The sequence below is a fragment of the Lynx canadensis genome, chromosome B4, assembly GCF_007474595.2.
Source record: "Lynx canadensis isolate LIC74 chromosome B4, mLynCan4.pri.v2, whole genome shotgun sequence".
Classification (NCBI taxonomy): Eukaryota; Metazoa; Chordata; class Mammalia; order Carnivora; family Felidae; genus Lynx; species Lynx canadensis.
In genome coordinates, this window is record NC_044309.1 from 22,727,467 (window position 1) to 22,747,662 (window position 20,196).

Below are 20,196 nucleotides of genomic sequence, written 5' to 3' on the forward strand. Positions count from 1 at the left end.
AAATCACTTGAGTATTTGGCCCCAGCCACGCACAGAACCAGGTCCACCCCAACACTTCTTCACCGTGAGCCGACAACCCTTTTTGGCATGAGCTAATATGAAAAAAACTTTCTATCGTTTGTAACCAAGAGAAGTCCAACCGATACAAAGGTAGAGCACAGTGTGTTTCTAGTTCCCTTTCACAGACCAGCTTTACTCCTAACACCTCCTGTCCAATGCTGCAGGTTAGAACAGAGTTGGCAAAATGGGCCTTTTCTAAAACAAGCTGAGCTATGAAGAATTTTTCTCACAGTTCACATAATTACTCAAAGAAAGCATAGCATCAATGTAGTTTATATTTTAAAATTATAGTTGAGAATAACTTTATGCAACTCAGTGAAATTATTGGAGTTTTTGGCAAAGACTATGGCAAAATAGTTTCTTGAAGTAACTTTGCTTTTTATTTCACTTCTGCTAGCAAGAGGTAATCCTACCCCCTCCCCAAATAACAGAGGGGTTTAAGGAATGTAAACAGCATAATATTCAAAGATGGAATAAACTGTAGTTGCAAGGGAAGGAGTAAATTTGTGTGAGTTGGAAGAAATGGTAACTAGTGTAAAAGTGCGTATTTCCAGAACAGCCTGAGTGTGTGAGTATGCATATGTGTGCGTGTGTGTGTATATATATCATTTTTACTAAAGATATGGATTAAACAAAATGCTCCACAACAAGGGACATTCACTACAAATGACCTAGAAAGTCAACCTACACCTCAAGCAAAATACATGTTTAAAAATCTTTGAGATTTTTCCTTGTCCTTAAGGAAAAGGAGAATGAATAAAGTTAATGTATTCTTTGTCTAAAAAGAAACTCAAATGGGAAAGCTATCCTTCCTTTTTATTTGCCTTCTGTGATACTTCTACTCAGTTTAAATCAAAGGAAATGAACAGGTTATAGCAGGTTGAATTCTCTTTTCAGCAGGCAAGCACAAGTTCTTTCTTGTGTATTAACAAGTAACAACCGATTAATCTTTGGTAATACCAGAGTTTTGTTTTTAATCTAATCTAACCATAACGAACTGAAGGAATTCTAAAAACACTGGAACTCTCTAGGCAAATTTTCTTAACTTCATTAACAGCAATACCAGTTCCCGAACATCAGGTGGAAAAGTTGTGGGGTTGATAAAAATGGCACACTCAAGAAATGCCACATACATTAAATTAAAAAGATGTGGTTAGAAAGGATGCTTAAAAAATAAGTCACTAAGGGGCGCCTGGGTGGCTCAGTCAGTTAAGCCTTCAACTCTTAATTTTGGCTCAGGTCATGATCTCAAGGTTTCATGAGTTTGAGCCCCACATCGGGCTCCCTGCTGATTGCACAGAGTCTGCTTGGGATTCTCTCTCTCTGTCCCTCCCCTGTTCATGTGCTCATTGTCTCTCTCTCTCTCTCTCTCTCTCACTCTGTCTCTCACTCTCTCTCTTAAAATAAACTTTAAAAAAATAAGCCACTAATATATTAACATATATTTCTCATCTCTGATCATTAAGCAACAGATCTCTACTTACTGAAAATCTTCATTAGTTATAGCTAGAGTTCCTGAAACTGCAAGTCCTATTATAAACTGATAAGGGGTGCCATCACCTAATTCAAATATCTCCATTTTTAAATAATAATTCAACTCATTATCACAATAGGAATTATTATGGCCAAGCTTCTTTAATAATCAGCTGAATGACATGCATTTAAGTAAACATTTGGCTTTGTGAAAGCCATTTTCAGATTTGGTTATTTTTAATAACCAAAATACTGTATCTTCCTATGAGATAGATGATTTTTTTAAATGTTTATTTTTTTTTTTTTGAGAGAGAGAGCAAGCATGCATGAGAGTGGGGCAGGGAGGGAGGGAGGGAGGGGGGGAGAGAGAGAGAGAGAAAGAGAGAGAGAGAGAGAGAGAGAGAGAGAGAGAGAGAGAGAATCCCAAGCAGGCTCCACACCATCAGTGCAGAACCTGACGTGGATCTCACGAATGGTGAGATCATGACCTGAGCCCAAATCAAGAGCTGGATGCTTAACCAACTGAGCCACCCAGGTGTCCCTGAGATAGATGATGTTTTAAAAGACTAAGAAGTGAGAAGAATTTTGAAAACTTTATTCATGCTTGCCATAACTACATGGCAGTGAGTGCTCAAGCAAAGGGAGTGGAGATGTAAATCTAAGCAAATCTAATCTAAGCAAAAATCTCAATCTAAGTTTTAAGTACCAATGGAGTCATATCTTAGTATATGAAAAGACTGTAAGATGAGGAGTATAGTTTTTCTCTTCGTAGATTAGTTGCTTTGTAGAAAGTATCAGTATGTACTAGTATAAAAGAGGGACTGGGTGCTCAGTGCACTGCCTCTAATAGGCGACTAGAGCTCCCAGAGGGAGAAGTGGTGTATAGGGGGATAGTCACCCACTCCCACTCCTTTGGGGTAAATTTTGGACACTATAATCTAGATGTGTATCCCACAAGCTTTAAAACTCCTGAATTGGTTTAAAATGGCAGGACTAGTAAGGTTGTACCAATCTAGTTCAATTTTACGTAGGCTAACACTATAAGTACATGCATATTGGCCAGCTTTGGGGTGAGAACAAGAAGGGATATTAGAAATATGGCAAAAAAAAAAAAAGGGAAATATATTTGAAATGAAATCTGAGTGTGGGTAATACAGCTATAGTTTCTTTATATCAACAATTATATGAGTAGTATAAAGAAATGTAGAAAGTCCACATGGTAGAATACGTCTGAAGTCCTACTATCGTGATGTCAAATTACTTATGAGCTCATTACTCATTTTGTGTTTTGTGTTTACTCGTAAAAGAAGTCAAAATTTATTTTCAGTACTTACTGTGAAGCTTTATAAACTGCGGGTGGGGGGTAAGCAAATTACCGTCAATGACTGATATTCCTAATTTAAGAACAAACAAAATGGTTTATTTTCTTCACTTCTCTAAATCTTTGTGAACCGAAAGAAATATTAAACAATAAATCTGTAACAAAATGTTGGAAGATTTTCTCTCTGTAAGACTTATCATTTGCTCTGTATTATAAATAACTAAATAAATGAATTGGCTCCATTCTCTGGTATTTTGGGAATAAAGCCAAGGCACTTATTATTTTTTGCATTCATTTATAATGTTTTCAAATAACAAAAAATAATTTTAAAAAATTTGTTTTAATGTTTATTTATTCTTGAGGGAGAGACAGAGCATGAGTGGGAGAGGGGCAGAGAGAGAGAGAAACAGAGGGAGACACAGAATCCCAAGCAGGCTCCAGGCTCCAGGCTCCTGGCTCCAAGCCGTCAGCACCAGAGCCCGACGCGGGGCTCAAACTCACAAATCACGAGATCATGACCTGAGCCGAAGTTGGACACTCAACCAACAGAGCTACCAGGGCGCCCCCCAAAAATAATTATTAAAATCACAGAAATTAAGATTCTGGAGTATGATAATATAAAAGCAAATCTTGATTTCTTCCCTTTAAATGTTCCATGAAATACCATGAAGTATATTCTCCAAAGTGTTTTATGATATATTAAACAGGGATACTGTAAATAAAAGGGCTCATGGTCAAATATTTCTGAGAAAAATTGTATTATATCCTACCTACCTAGAAAATATAGAGTAGCACATCAATGAGTCTAAGAGTCTATGGGAAAGACAAATAAAACGTGTATAGCTATTTAAACCCAGCATTTCTCAATTTATTTGATCCCTGTTTTTCTTTTTTTCTCCTTAATCAAGTGGAATTAATGTTCCCTGAAAATATACTGGGAAACACTGCAAATAGTCTATTTTACTTCATTTCAGTGCTGATGTCTATCCCACTTTTATAATATATATATAAAATTTTTAAAAATAACTAGATTGGAAAGAGAAACACGTATGAGTCAGGTAACACTCTAAAATGATAAAAGGATGTCAATATTAAGTTACAGAACTTATACTTAATGAAATCTAAAAGTTCTTTCATTGATCAGTTACTTATCTATTCAACAACACAGTCTCTAATAAGTACTTTTTGGACTTCCAAGGTGAGAGTGCAGGATTTGGGTTACTGAAGAGCTAAAACCTTTTGCAGTAAAAAGGCAAGTATATTGGGGCACCTGGGTGGCTCAGTCAGTTACGTGTCCAACTCTTGATTTTGGCTCAGGTCATGTCTCAGTTTGTGAGTTTGAGCCCTATTTGAGCCCCGCATTGGGCTCTGTGCTGATAGTGCAGGGCCTGCTTAGGATCCTCTCTCTTGCTCTCTGTCTGCCCCTCCCCTGCTCATCCTCGCTCGCTCTCTCTCTCTCTCTCTCAAGATAAGTAAATAAACATTAAAAAGAAAAAGGCAAGAATATTAAGCAAAAGAAATTATACTTTTGATATTATGTTCTAAAAATTAGATAAATATTACAATTCTTTTCAATGCCTTTACTTCCAACAGCATACAGTTAAAAACTCAGGAGGCCTGGCATTATTCCACCAGGGCATAGAAACTTTTAAGAATTCTTGTGTTGTGGACAACATTTACATACAGAAACATAGGGAAATAAATACTGTGTTTGTCTTTCAGTTTGTTATCCTGCCCTATTCCACTGGTTATGGTATAACTTACACACTACAGTAACCATATGCTACATATTAAGGTTTTAGGAGGTTAAGTATGAAATTGTACTAAAAAGTACTTAAAGGAGAATGTGATCAGAACTAGTAAGTTGAGCATTTTTATTTTTAGCGACTGAACAAAATAGTTTATTTTAATAATGTCTCTAAATCCATATGCATATAGAATTATAAGGATTTTTATTTTATATATTAGTCAAAGTTCTCTCTTCAATAGCAGTGGATTTTTTTTTAATGTTTATTTATTTTTGAGAGAGAGCAAGAGGGGAGGGGCAGAAAGAGAGGGAGACAGAATCCACAGCAGGCTCTGATAGGTCAGCACAGAGCCTGACAAGGGGCTCTGACTCACGGACTGTTGAGATCATGACCTGAGCTGAAATCAAGAGTTAGATGCTTAACCAACTGTGCCACCCAGGCACCCCTAACAACTGAGTTTTTGATTTATTCAGTGCATAGATAACTAGGAAGAACTATTAAAAGATATATCTAGCACATTTTTTATTATTCCAATATAATCTGATTATATTATTCTTATCAAGTAGGAAGAAAATACGATGTCATTATTCTGGTATAATCTCATAGGCTTATCAAATAAAACCACAAGTTGTAGGGACTTTTATGTTTAAAAATAATCATAAAACAATCGTTAGTCCTCAGTTACTTTCTAAAAAATATCTAGGTGATGTATAAGATTCCATTTATGGCAAAGTTCTATTCTCTGAGCCTGGACTTAAGGGTATGGATGTAAATTTGAGTACAATTTAGGTTGAGATTCCCTGCAATGTTTATAACTTGAATATATAATATTTATAAAAAAATACAAGTCACACAGAACTTTCTTAAAAGGTTTCTGCGGGCCTGGGTGGCTCAGCTGGCTGAGCGTCCAACTTCGGCTCAGGTCATGATCTTGAGGTTTGTGAGTTCAAGCCCCACAATGGGCTCTCTGCTGTCAGCGAGGAGCCCACTTCAGATCCTCTGTCTCCCTTTCTCTCTGCCCCTCCCCCACCTCTCGCGTACGCGAACGTGCACTTTCTCTGTCTCAAAAACAAACATTTAAAAAAAAAAAAAAAAGCTGATTCTGATAGTGTTGCCTGACTGTCCAATAGCTCAGTCGATTTAAAAAGTTTCTCTAGAAGGGTGCCTGGGTGGCTCAGTCGGTTAAGCGTCCGACTGTGAGTTCAAGCCCCACATCGGGTTCTGTGCTGACAGCTTAGAGCCTGGAGCCTGCTTCAGATTCTGTGTCTCCCTCTCTTTGCTCCTCCCCCACTCACTCTCTGTCTGTCTCTAAAAATTAAATAAAAACATTAAAACAAAAAGTTTCTCTAGAAAAGAAAAAACCTTGAAATGTTGCTCAAAGAGAAGCACAATATACTATAAAATTATGGAGAACTCTTCATGAACTTATGGGGTAACAGGATATGAGTACAGGCCGTGGCCTCAAAAGAAGGCCCCTGCATCACACAACTCCAGGGGGCGCTCCTCACAATGCATCTATATAAATGGTGTCCTCTGGAGCTGTGCTCTGTGATGAGGCTGAGTCAGAGGGCCAAGTGTCAGTCTCTACTGTCTATTAATTGTGTGACTTCAGGGAAGTTATTTAATCTCTCTATAGCTTAAACTTCTCATTATTAGGGAAAGGTAATTCTAAAGACATACAAGATAATCCTGTGAGCAGATTATGTGTGTTAGAGCTGCATAGTAACTATGATGAGAACTTTTTATTTTGCTATACATTTAACCATCATCTCAAACATTATCCTTAGCCTATTATTTCAACAAATATCATGTTGAACATGTCAGGCAGTGTTCTAGGTATTGAGATTACAGACGTAGACAACAGATCTAAAATCCTGGCTCTCATGTAGCATATGTTTTAGCTCTACAGAGAAACGTGTAGTAAAAAATATAAAACATGTCAAGTGGAAACAAGCAGTATGAAGATAAATAAAGTAGCTTAAGGGGATAGAGAATGTCAGGTTCTGTGTATGTTGTGGGGGGGGGTACCTATTTTAGACAGGCTGGTGAGGAAAAGCTGCTTTGATAAAGTACTAACTTGAGCACAGACCCAAATGCAGCGAGGGAGTCTTGTGACTATCTATGGAATGTGTTCCAGGGCTGGGAACTGGCAGTGCTAGGGCCCTGAAGCATGCCTGGCATGTTCCAGAAGGGCAAGGAGGCTGGGGTGGCTGATGATGGGTTACACATGCACAGAGGACAAGAGAAGTGATCAGAGAAGTGGAGGGTGTTGTGGGGCACATCACGGAGGGCCCTGCAGGCCACGGAAGGATTTGAAATTGTATTCTGGGTAATGAGGAAAGTAAACAGGGGTTTCTGGTCAGAGGAGTGGAATGATCTGATTTACACTGTTACTTTATTATTTTAAGTTTATTTATTTTGACAGACACAGAGACTGTGCAAGTTGGGGAGGGGCAGAGAGGGGGGGGGAGAGAGAGAGAGAGAGAGAGAGAGAGAGAGAGAGAGAGAGAGAGAGAGAGAACCCCAAGTAGGCTCTGCACAGTGCAGAGCCTGATGCATGGCTCAAACTCATGAATGGCGAGATCATGACCTGAGGAGAAACCAAGAGTCATAAACTTAACCGTTGACTGAGCCACCCAGATGCCCGATTTACATTTTTAAAACACCACACTGGCTGCATTGTGGAGAATATATCTAGGGTGCATGGGAGCAGACAAAGCCTAAGTAAACATAACAGCTGTTCCATATTGGGGCACATGCTTGTAATTTAAGTAATTTTTCCAAACCTATCCCAAGATTTACTCCAAGACAAAGTAACTTGCCAACGAGGAGGTCTATTCATTCAAGCCAAAGAAATAAGAAATAATAAAGTAAAAAGCACTGCATAAGTGAAAGGCCGATGACTAATTATTAACACTGTTCTAGTTGGCTTTCGGTTCAGATATTATCGTCGACTAGGTACGATTTGGTTTGCTGAGTCCCTTGGGCCCAGATAGGGAAATTCTGTCTTATTCAAGAAAAAGAAAAAAAAGTATTGAGAGCATAATGTTAAAATAAAAAAGGCAAACTGTCACTTGAAATAATTTTTGAGGGTAAGAGCTCATGGCTCTGGTCTTAGCTTGGTGCAGGAGATTCAGAACAAGTGTTTTAAAATCCGAGCGTACAATTTTTGTGCCCGTTGAACTAGAAATAATACTTTGCTGAAAAGATCTGCAAAATATTTGACACAGTAGCCACGGGCTGTGAATAAGCTCACCTATAAACGGGATTGATGCCAAGGAATCCCCAGGTGGGCTGGTACTTGAGGCCTTCCTTTCCTCCATTCTTTTTATATGGACCTCTCGGCGCGCATCATTAGGCAGCCAGCAGGTGGTGTCTGACCCCGCCTCCTGGTCATTTACTGCCAAGATGTAAGACTGATGCCTTAAAGGCTGTGGTGTTTGGCGGCCAGATGGAGGCTTTTCTCTTAGGATGACAGTTTCTTTATTATCTAAGGTATTCGATTCCTGCATTTCAGCCTCTTGCAGAGTTAAATCTTGATTTCTTTGAGGGGCAGGTAATTCTAAATCCGAAGCGCCGTAGTTCTCACTCATCTGAGGGATAGGCTTAACAGAAGCTCCAGGTAAAGAGGGGGGTTTCCCCGTCTCCACTTGGTGATCCGGGGCACTTTCGGTTCTCAGCCACGGCTGCTGATTCAATAGACTGTTTTGATGCAAGTGATTTACTGGTCTTTGGTCTTTGACAGAGACAAGTGAGTTCTGGCTAAACGATGGTTTTGTGACGTGCGTAGAAGGCGCTTTCAGAGAATTACTTCGGACTTTCACAAGAGGTGACCTGTCTTGTGTAATACCTCGAGACAATGACATTCCACAGGTAGTCTGAAAATTTCTGTTGGACTGCAGTGTTTTCAGATCTGGTGGCACTTTTTTAAACTGAGACACAGACCCCACTCCTCTGCCAGTCATTCGCCTGTTATCAGAATTAACGATGCTCGGGGCCACGGTAAAATTTGAACCTCGAAAAGACTTATGAATTTCTTGCTGTCGAGGTCTTTCATGAATACCTCGTCTATCATCCTGTTCGGTGAATCCACTCCACTTATAAGTCTGTTTTCGCTCTCCATTTGAATCGGGTATTTGACCTTCAGAACTGACGTTTTCTAAGGTTTCGCCCTGTCCCTCGATATAATCCCATGAACGAGTTCTGTGATTACTGAAACTAACAGACGGAGATGTCAGCGCTCCTTGAGACGCACTTCGTGGGCAATACTTCATCAACACAGAATCCTCCAGCCTCTCCTGGGACACGCTGCGCTGTCGGATCTGAACAGACTGCGGCACTCGATCGTGAGAGGTGCTTCGACGTCGTACCTGCAAAGTAGTGCGGTTTGGTACCACCTGGTTATAATCCGTTGTGCTCTGAGATGCTGCTCTTAAACTATCTAGTCTTTCTTGAATCGTCCGACAACCTATGTGCAATCGTCTGTTATCAATATACTCTTTGTAAGTTTTATAGTTTTTCCAGTCTATGTGCTGATGGGAATTTGGAGAATAGTGATTAACAGAGACAGAAGGAGAATCCACAGCTTGAGGTCTGCTGCTTGAGATTCCCTCTGAATGTCCACTGTAATTGCCGGATTTAAGTAAGATTCCAGAAGGTTCCAATGATCTGGAGCCTGTCGTCTGATGAATTAGATGGGCAGTGGGAACTGAGGATGGTGGCGACGTGGTTCTTGACACTGTTTTCAAAGCGGTCTGCTCATTTATGCCATACCTCACCTCTTCAGTTCTATGTGAAGGAACTGTATGGTTGTTTCTATTAGTTAACAAATCTACAACCTTCTCAGAAGGTACAATGACAGTCCTTACACTTTCATTGCAAACACACACCGCTGTGTTGGACTTTGCAACATCTGTTGGTGATGGAGGCACTTGTATTTCCATTCTATAGGCCCTGCCAGGCTGCGTCAGTACTGGCGTAGTGGTTTGTGGTTTGCTCGATGATGAATCTGGAGGAGAGATTTCAACTGGCTGTGCCATGGCTGAAGGGGCAGATGGCAGCCAGGGATAGCAAATTGGTGGGGGTTCAGGTATATTGCGGGCATTTCCACTGTAGGCTTCATTGCCTTTCAGGTAGGCATCTTGAGAATACGCCTACATGGAAACGAGAAAAAGGCGTCATTTAAAATTCACAGAAAGAACAACAGCTTCCATTCTTGCGATGCACTATTTTATTTTACCATGCCCTGCCTTCTTCCTAAGTGACATTCGCTAAAGCAAGCATGCAAACACAACATAAGGATGCTCCACAAATTCAGAAAAGGGCTAGTCTTTCAGAAATCAAATAAATTGTAGAATTTGCAACAAATAGAAATGACAACTGCCTGTTTTCTCAAAAGACTGAAACATACCAAATTTCCCCCTAGCCAATTAGATACAACCTTGTTGCTTCTAAAATTTTCCCCAGTCAAGTTTGATGATCTTTCAGCATTTGACAGGTTAAATGGCTGCCTGATAAATCCCAGCAACATTCTGATCATTTTGCCAGAAAACATTTTGATCTTTTGCCAGAGTGAAGGTGAAAATATTAAAAATCTTAGCCAAATGCCTTTTTATCTTAAGCACCACTGCTAGCATAAATTAAATGTAACATATTGAGCAGTGTCTTGTAGATTCATGATTACTGAGTCCTTAAAAATAATCCATTTTGATAAATTAAGTCCTAAGCCATGCTAAATATTTTAGTATTTAAAATCAGAGAAAATATGCATGTTTAAATTAAGCATGTATATTAAAGACCCCAAAATATGAGAAAAGTAATTCATCTCTCTGTACATAATTTTTATTTATTTTAAGCAAATGCAAAATTATATTGCACAAATTTATTTGGTCTCTTACTATAAGGAGACATTTCTCTATTACTAATAGGCAGGCATGCAGCTCAAATTATTTTTTATCCATTATTGGTGAAATTAGCTAGCAATATATTTTAAAACTTCAAAATAACTGAAATTAAAGACAGAGACACAATAAAACAGAACCAATTGATGTAACTGAGGACTATGTCAGCATCTGAGACAGTGAGGTGTGGTATCACGTTACACATCCTCCCCTAATCAAAACAAGCTTAAATTCATGTCTATCATCACATCCTGCCTTTGCATCAGACAGCTTGCAAAGCCCAAGTGCAGCCACAAACATAACAGCAAAGTACCAAGGAAACAGAGAGGGTGAGATACTTAAAAAAATACACATACAGGTAAATGTTATGTTTTAATACCAGTTATGCACAGGATTCAAAAGAAAACCAAACATAAAACAAACAAAAAAAAAATAAAGAAAACCATACATCACAAACACATTCTGCAAATTAGTAAGATTAACACTATGGAGGGATTTCGCTAAGCAAACTTACAGTTTTAATAGGTGGGCTGATTACAAATCTCTATAAAACATAACTTAAAAAGCAAGGAAATGGCTTCTGTGCATTTCTTACCAGAGCTGTGACATCCTTTGTAAACTGTAGCTAGCAGAAAATAGGAAAACATAGTAGAAGCTGCTTACTGATATAAAGACAGAATCATGTTGTCATACTGATGCTGGAAACAGCAAGCTAAAAATACATCTATACTGATTTCTCTGGAAGGTACCAAGAGAAGTAAAGGGCAGTGAAGCATAAAGAATAACTTCAGTATCCTTCTGAGCGTCTTTTTCTCAGGCTTTTATCTGGTTCTTATTTGATTCGTCTACCATTTCTGAGAGCAAAATACATCTGGTGACATGCATTCCTGACAGGTATTGTCTTCAATCTGCACTGCTGTCTGATACTGTGCCACAAAGCTTCCCTTCCACAAGAGCAACATTGATGTCTCTCATTTCCCCTGAGCTGCTTCCATCTCTGCTTCCAGATGACGAAACGAATGCTCTATTATGCATTTAAAATAGTACAACCTCCTCCTTCCCCTGTAAATCAGAGCACGACCACAAGCTGTCAGCGGACGGGAGCTGTCTTTACACTATGACTTGGAAAGAAAAACTGACTGTTTTATTAAATATGTTTCGCTCAAAAATTAAGATCTTTCAACACTGTACCTTTTGTCCTGTTTTACTAGGTTAAGAAAATAATTACTGAATAGACATAAAAATATTACTTCCAGAGTAATTCTTTAAAACTTATAATGAATATTATAGAACATAAACAAGAATGCGGTGAAAAAGCTGAGTGAGTAGATAAAAGAAAACATGCATGCCATAATATTTTTAAGGCATGAAGACAGTCAATCAAAATATACATGGGTATATGCCTATAACAAGACTATCTTTTTGATGCTGATTATATTCACACCAATATTTTTCCATGGCAGGAAAATTGCGTCTGGATGAGTGAACAGTCTGGTACAGTATTTCCCACAGTGTGTTTGTGCAATTTTATTAAGCATCACCTGAAAGGGAGGGGGAGGAGAGTATTCTCCATGCTCAATGATGTAGTGAAGGATTGATTGGTAGGCTCCCTGCCTTCTCAAAACCTCTACCACATTAATGTACATTATTAAACTCAAGGGGAAATGACAAGCTTATTCGGCTGTAGCACTCGTATTTTTTGAAGGTTTAAAAAAAAATTTTTTTAATGTTTATTTTTGAGAGAGAGAGACAGAGACAGAGCGCAAGTGGGGGAGGGACAGCGAGAGAGGGAGACACAGAATCGGAAGCAGGCTCCAGGCTCTGAGCAGTCAGCACAGAGCCCGACACGGGGCTCGAACCCACAAGAGCTGCGAGATCATGACCTGAGCTAAAGTCAGATGCTTAACTGACTGAATCACCCAGACGCCCCTGAAGGGGTTTTAATACAACTGGAATTTCTGCTGGGTAAGTACTATTCTAGAACTAATAACTTAGGGATACCTCCTTTATTCAAATTTTGGAGAGGAATATTATCTTAATAATAAAAGTATATAACAAGAACTATTAAAAACTTGAAAAAAATATTTGACGTACTTCAACTATCTCTATCTAAGAGCACAAATAACAAATCTCAATACTAAAAAGCCTACATTCATGGGTCCCCACTTCTGGGTAAAATTATGGCAAAGTGGGTCCTCACATACATACACACAGACCACACATTAACAGTGGACTAACTAAACAGCATATTCTACACAGACTAATAATAGAAGCGGATATAATTGAGATGAGTGAAATATGAATTCACTCAAGAGAATTACTGAATTTCCTTACACAGTCTCAGAGTTCATGTACACTAAAAAGCTTGTTTATCTGTCTCCTTGAAAGTTCCTCATTCTCATAAAGTTTGGGGACTAATGCCATACCATTAACATCCACGGGCAAATCAGCAGTGCCGTCGACCATTGTGGCTTTGTATGTGTCCAGGTAGGTCATGGACATACCCGGGAATTATTCTAGGGAAACACACTTCTACGGCTACTCTCAGGGCTATGCTACAAACATAAATTAGCTCCAGAATAAGTTTAGGGAAGTAAATTAGGAATAGACAATACACATTTTAAAGAATCCTCTTCTCCCATGATGCTTTTAAGTATTCCTCTGGAAAACAAGCTGCCTACTAAGGACCACTTTAGACTCTTTCAAGGAGGAAAGATTAATCAGGGCTGGAGCAAACGTTGGGTGGATCACCTGGGATGGATTACAATATGCAACCTCTCGAGGTGAACAGGAACCCACTGATAAGGTTTTACCTTCTGGGAACAGAACCAAAAACTCTATAACCTGCTCACAGCTGTGACTGTGGGATACTTTTTCTCGAGTGCTTGGTTGAAAAGTACCAACTCTTCCATTGAGACATCATGACCTGACATGAGTGTTGTAACTACATACATTCCTACATATTGGGAATCTGAATTGTCAGCGGGCACCCATTAAATAGCACAAAATATCATGTAAACAAAGTCATTCATATGTAACGATGCCAATTTATATTCTTTTATAATAATGTCAACATCATGTGTATTAATAAGTTTGTCTGAAATGACACGGCCCAGCAATTTTTGAAACCAATGTCATAAGAACTGCATTATTTGGCTCTTAGTAATGTTTATTTTTACATTTGATTTAAGCCCAAATGGATACCTCACAACATATGCAGATGTTTTGATGGAATTAGAAAACACTTAAATTTTCCTCCATTGAACTCAACAGGCTATGACAAAAAAAGTCTAGCCCATTTTTTACATTTAGCCCTTTTATATACCACTCAATATTCTTCCTTGGATTTCCTTTACTTAGTAGTTAATTTTTATATCTTATAGTAGTTTAGTAGTTTAAAAGCTCATATTTTAAAAATAAAGTCATTCCAAATGAAAACAGAGTAGCAGCAGCCCTGCCTACAGATCCAAAAGGTTCTTTAAAAAGAGAGGGGATGGGGGGTGAGGAATGTAAGGAAAGAAAGGTGACCCACAGAATTCGTCATCTGGAATCAGAACTGCAGAGAGCATATTAAATAAAATTTAATTTTAACAGTCTGGATCTCGATTCTATGTATAGTATCTAATAGTAACTCATCCTAAAATAATCTTCCAGTTCGGTTTTAGTAGAGTTGTACCAAAACCGCAATTACCATACCTATTACCATTATAATACTATTACTATTCCATATTTATTGCCTAATAGATGATAAAAACAAACAAACAAAAACCCACAAAAAACCCCTGCAGAATAACTAAGTCGGTAAGATTGAAATTCCTGCCTACCATTTCACCTTTAACAGGCTGATCTATTAATTTAATAATATTACCTATGATAAAATAAAAAATAATTACATGTCTGTCTGTATAATAAAATACACGCCAAACATGGCAAGGTGGGGTGTGGAAGAAGGGGGTGGTATGAAAACTTTATATCTTTCTAAATTATTTGTGGCTTTACAAGCATGTTAGAATTATAAATATTTAAAACTGACAGTGACCATGGGACTATGCTAAGCCCCTTAACTCCTCATCTGCACCTGTTGGCAGTAAAGGGCTGCGGTTCAGTTTAAAGAATAGGCTTTGGTCTCAGACCTACCTGGGTTCAAGTCCTAACACTGTTGCTTCCTTCCCTGTCTACTAGAAAAGCTGTTTAACCTTACTGTGTTTATTAACGTACAACAGCAAAAGCAGGCTCAGAGTGCCCTGGTCAAACACTAGACATGCCCACAAATCTCCACAGCTATAAGGACTAATCAACTTAAAATTTAATCTGGAATCCAGTAAGCCAAACGCTTAACAAAATCTCACGATGCATCCACTGACAAGAATGGTCAGGTCGAGATCTCCTATCGAGAGCCCATTCAAGAAAGGGTTCTCTTCAGGCAGCAATCCCTTTTTAGGTGACTTGATGACTTCATGCATGGCCGACATTTGGGAGGGTAACGAAACAACCCTTCTGGTTTTGGTTTTGTTTTTTTGAAAATGGAACAGAAAGAGTTTTTTATTTTGTGATAATACCTTAAGAATATGAAGCTAAGATATCACAGTCTAAACTATCATTATAAAATACGTCAAAATGACTAAAATGAATGTAGTACTATTCATATTGCTCATCTAGAAAATAGATGTTTGTTTAGAAAAGGAGGCTGCGGGTACAGAAGCACTACTAACGGCACTAGTAGGAACACAATGAATTATTCTTCGTTTTACTTCATGTTTTTCAATATTATATGACTGGTCATCTGCAATTATGAAATTTATTACTACATACCTATCCTTCCATGAGTCAAATTTTAAACCAAATTAAATCTTCTATGCCAAGATGAGCTGAGCGCCTCTAGAACAATTTGGTCCATATATCACTTTAGAAAAGAAAATTCCATGGGCACACAGCCCTGCTGTCACCCAGGCAAACACATACAAACTACGAGAAGCTTTCACTTGGGTGAGTAATTTTTACAATGGTCGTAAAAATGTTCATGTTTACTTTTTCTTTACAATGAATATTCAACCTCAAGAGGGACAAATACGTCTTTAAAGCATATACTTTGGGTACCAGACTTAAGACCAAGATAAATACTTAAGGCCTTTACAGAACATTTTAACTCTAGAATCTGTTATAACAATTTCTACATATGTTTTTTTTTTTAAATCCCAGATTCTCTTTGTGTTTTGCAATAGCTTTAAAAAAGGACACTCATAGATATCCCAGCTAAAAACATTTATGCAGAAAAAGAAGGTGCCACCTTCTAAAATCCTTTAGGAAACAATGCATAGTAGGCATTAATTATATACACTCCTTTGATTTTCTCATGAATTACGGTACGTTCAAATGTGAATGAAGGCTGAGTTTAAAAGTGTGGTTTTCTTTTATCATTCAGGGCATATGCTTTTAATCTCTTAAGATTAAAATAATTCAAATAACGTTTAAAAAATGAATTTTGTTACAATTTTACCACGACCTTTAAATTTTTTTTTTCTTTTTAACATTTATTTATTTTTGAGACAGAGACAGAGCATGAACAGGGGAGGGTCAGAGAGAGGGAGACACAGAATCTGAAACAGGCTCCAGGCTCTGAGCTGTCAGCACAGAGCCTGACGCGGGGCTCAAACTCACGGACCGCGAGATCACGACCTGAGCCGAAGTCGGTGGCTTAACCGACTCGACTGAGCCACCCAGGCGCCCCTTACCACGACCTTTTACTAATGAGCTTTGTAGATCCGTGTGCTCACGCCACTCAAGTGCACCAATTTTTCCCTGTGTTTGTAATACTCTGTATTTTGCCTTTGTTTTAAATACACATATCCTAAATAAAATATAACACGACAGGCTAATTAACCTAATTTTCCACTGATCATGAAATTAGAAAATTATTCCCTCCACCGCTGCCGCTTCCACATTGATACTCTTCATCAACCACACAGCAGGCTGCGACGGTAATTCTGTGCTTGATTCCTGCCCTAGGAATTCAGTACAACTCCAGCCATTCTGTGAAACGAGACCTGTTCTAAACAGCATCCAACCCAGTGCCTTCACCTTGGCAAGGAAAGAGTCCACTGAAGATGAGAAAACAGTTCTGTTTTGGAAATGCCTTCTATCTTTGAGTCATCAAATTGCCAAGGAGGATTCAAGGGAAGGCCTCCTCCACATCTGTGCATCATCTTGTGTAGGAGGAACATCAGCCTGGAGTCCCTCATTTATTTCTAAGCTGGTGACTCCCATTGCCTTCAGTGGTTATGTCTGCGGCTCTCTTACTCTGCTCAAATACCAGGGTGGGTACTCCACAGCTAGTTCTACTTGCCTAGGACAGCTACCCTGGATAGGTGCACTTTCCTCGTTGAGACTTCCCAACGCCAGAAGAATTATGTACCTGAGGAGGGTGATCTGTTATTGCTAAAAAGCCATTCCTAAATACAATCCGCATGCCTATGCCTGGAAAACATAAGATGGGTCTCCATGGATTTTAGTCAATTATACTTTACATGTCAGTGGATAAATTGAATCACTAGGACTAGCTTTAATCACATTTCTGTTAAAAAAAAAAAAAAACACAAACATTTTGGGACACCGGGGTGGCTCAGTCGGTTAAGGGTCCAACTCTTGATTTCAGCTTAGGTCATAATCTTATGGTTGTGAGGTTGAGCCCCCTGTCTGGCTCTGTGCTGAGTGGGGAGCCTGTGTAAGATTCTCTCTCTCCTTCTCCCTCTGCCCCTCTCTCGTGCTCTCTCACTCTCTCTCTCTTAAAGAAAAAAAATTGTTTACAGAAGATCTTAGGACTTATTTTAAACTAAATTCAAACTAATGCCTTACAAATGAAAAACATGACTTTACCCTTTCCATTCCCATCACAAAGATTCGATGAGCTCCCTGTTGTACTTGAATTAAAAAAAAACACACACACAATTATTTGCTAAAAGGAGAAACACAAACTTCAGTGGTCACTGAAGTTTAGAGGGTGTTACTTCAAAGCTTTTACTGATGCTATTTTATTCTACTAAACTACAAAGTCAATTGAGGAAAACTAGTATTTTCTTGAATGAAATTTATATATGTTTATAAATTTATGTATGTTTTGCTTCTTTTTACTTTCAGCAATATTTAAGCTCAATAAAATAGTTAAGGATTCTATTCAACTTATTTTCTTTCTGAAAATGAGGGAAAATTTAGGCTAAATGCTAAAGACTTCAACATAGTATAATTTCCTCTTGAAGACCCTGACATTTTTCCTTCACAGGGTAGACTTCATTCATTGAGAACCTTCCTTCTAATGGAATGGATTGAACTGTTACCAATATTGCTTGGTAGGTTAATTTACAAACAGTCATACATATTGAAAAATTAAGAAACGGCTTTCACAAAATCTCTGTTCTCATAAGAAAAAAAAAAAAAAAAAAGATTCTAATTCCTGGGGATATATACTATGCCCTGAACTATGACTTCTGGTCAAAGGACTACCTAGGCTGTAACACCAGGGCAAACTCTTTAGGAATTTCCTTCCAAATGGCAACAACAGAAATTCACTGTCAAAATGAATAGAACATTCTTATGTCACTTGATTGTAAAAACTGACGGGTTTTTTTTGTTGAAAATTTTTTTTGTTTGTTTATTTGTTTTTTGGTAAAATATAGAGAATCCCAGACTCTGCTAAATTTCCCCAGAATCTTTCATTCTGTCTACCTCCACCTTTAAAGTCCATCTTTAAAGGATTTTTACTAGTGTTTGAGACTGCTGAACAATTCAGATTTAAATAAATAAAACTTACCACTTGGAGAATGTCTTCATCTTTTGGCATAACACTAAGTTCCAATGTTGTATCACTGAAATTGAATATATATAAAAATTATTTTAGGGGAGGGGCAAGTGTATACAAAAGACATAAAAAATAGCTCAGAAGTATCTGTTAAATTTGGTTACGAGTTTAATTTTTGGTTTTGTTTTTTTTTTAATCTTTACTTTTCAAACCCAAATCATTAAAAAAAGAAAAAAGAAGTCACTTTTATATATACAAGCTAATTATGAACGAAAGAAGGCATCCTGCCATATGTTAGAGCTATTTATAACCAGGTAAATCTTCTTTATAATGTGTTTCTAATTTAGGAACATGAAGTATATTACTTATGTTAAATACTCCTGGAACAAAGCTCTTCAGCATATATTTATTTATTATTTTAATTCAAGTCACAGAAAGAATTATAATTTTTACCACATATTTTCGCTATTTATCAAGTTAAAAATATAGTCACATGAAAATAACCAAAGAACCCTCAAATTTAACATTTTAAGTAATATTAAACATCTCAATTTTGAAATATTCCCTTTTGGCCTCAGAAGTGAAGGAAATCAGAGTTCACCATCATAACTATCAAAATGACTCATTTCTAAAAACTATATAGTGCTTAACTATTTGCTTTCTTCTCTGACTTAATTTTAGAGGCTTTAGAGAAACGGCTCAAAGTCTCACTTTATTTTGGTACTATAACTGCCCTGTTAAAAATGATAGAGAAGTTTCTCTAGGTTCAAAAAAGCACAAAGGGGTGAATTATACTGAGTCCTGTGACCTGGAATTACATTTAGAAAAGGCAAGGATGGTGGGCTATCTCCATCAAGTGATTCAGTACCTAACCTAACAATATCAGACAGATTTTTTTCTTCCCCCAATACAATCAAGAGATGAAGAAACAATCAACAACAACAAAAAGAAAACGAAACCTAATAATTTACTGGTGTCACTTTTTGTTCGATTTGAACTTATTATGAGGTTCATAAATGCTGAGAATAGTAAACTGTAAGAACCACAGGTTCAAATAAATTTTATTGATAAAATATGTAGGTACTTGTATTTTAGTATTTAGAGCTGGTAGAAAATACATACTGATGCTTAGATAAATTCTTCTGCAAGGATACATTTTTACATTAATACACTGCAGAATCTCAATGGCTTTGTGCTGCATTATCCATTTGCTACCAACGGCAGACAAAAGGAACACAATTTCTTAAAAGAAAATAAGATAATCAAAAAAACAGTTTTCCTCTATTTTTCAAATTGCTTTATCGGCTGAAAAATCAAGACTGTCATTCCAAAGTGTTATTATTCTGAGAGACGAACTGCACCAGGAACAAAAAAACAAAAAAAAACTTAATGTGGATTTTGAGTAACAGAGATTAAGTAGTGGTTACTTGGAAAAATACTATTTTTAAAGAAGAGATGTTAGCAAATACACGAAAAATTCTTAAATTACAAATTGATAAGATACATTGGTGTACGTATAATGATCTAAATTATTTCAAGGGAATAAAAATTTGGGTGACCTCCCCACTGCCTCTGAAGTGGCTTTAAATTTTTCACCAGTCCCCTGTTCTCTCCGATACTTGAGATCAAATAGGGATCACTGTCAGGAACACCTAGAATCTAACATCAGACGCAAGATTTAAGATTTGCTTTCTCTAAGAATTTCATTAAATAGTAAAACAGTAAGAAGAATACTTGGAGAGCAATAAATCCCAATCACATCATCTAACTGCAAAAATGACAATGCATTAGGGCATTAGTGTAAATAACTTAGATTATACCATGAAATGCTTTAGACATGGTTGGAGGACTTTGATAAAAGTCTTCAGAAAATAGTGAACTTCAATTTAATTATAATAGGGA

At 37.6% G+C, this 20,196-nt stretch overlaps 1 protein-coding gene across 1 annotated transcript in view; it reads right to left on the reverse strand.

Moving 5' to 3' along the window:
- ARHGAP21 (Rho GTPase activating protein 21) overlaps positions 1–20,196 on the reverse strand; it is a 136,286-nt gene that overhangs the window by 29,762 nt on the left and 86,328 nt on the right. The window contains 3 exon segments of the mRNA XM_030321174.1: positions 7,859–9,755; positions 11,098–11,127; positions 18,307–18,361. Of these exon segments, the coding sequence (XP_030177034.1) occupies positions 7,859–9,755; positions 11,098–11,127; positions 18,307–18,361 (1,982 nt within the window).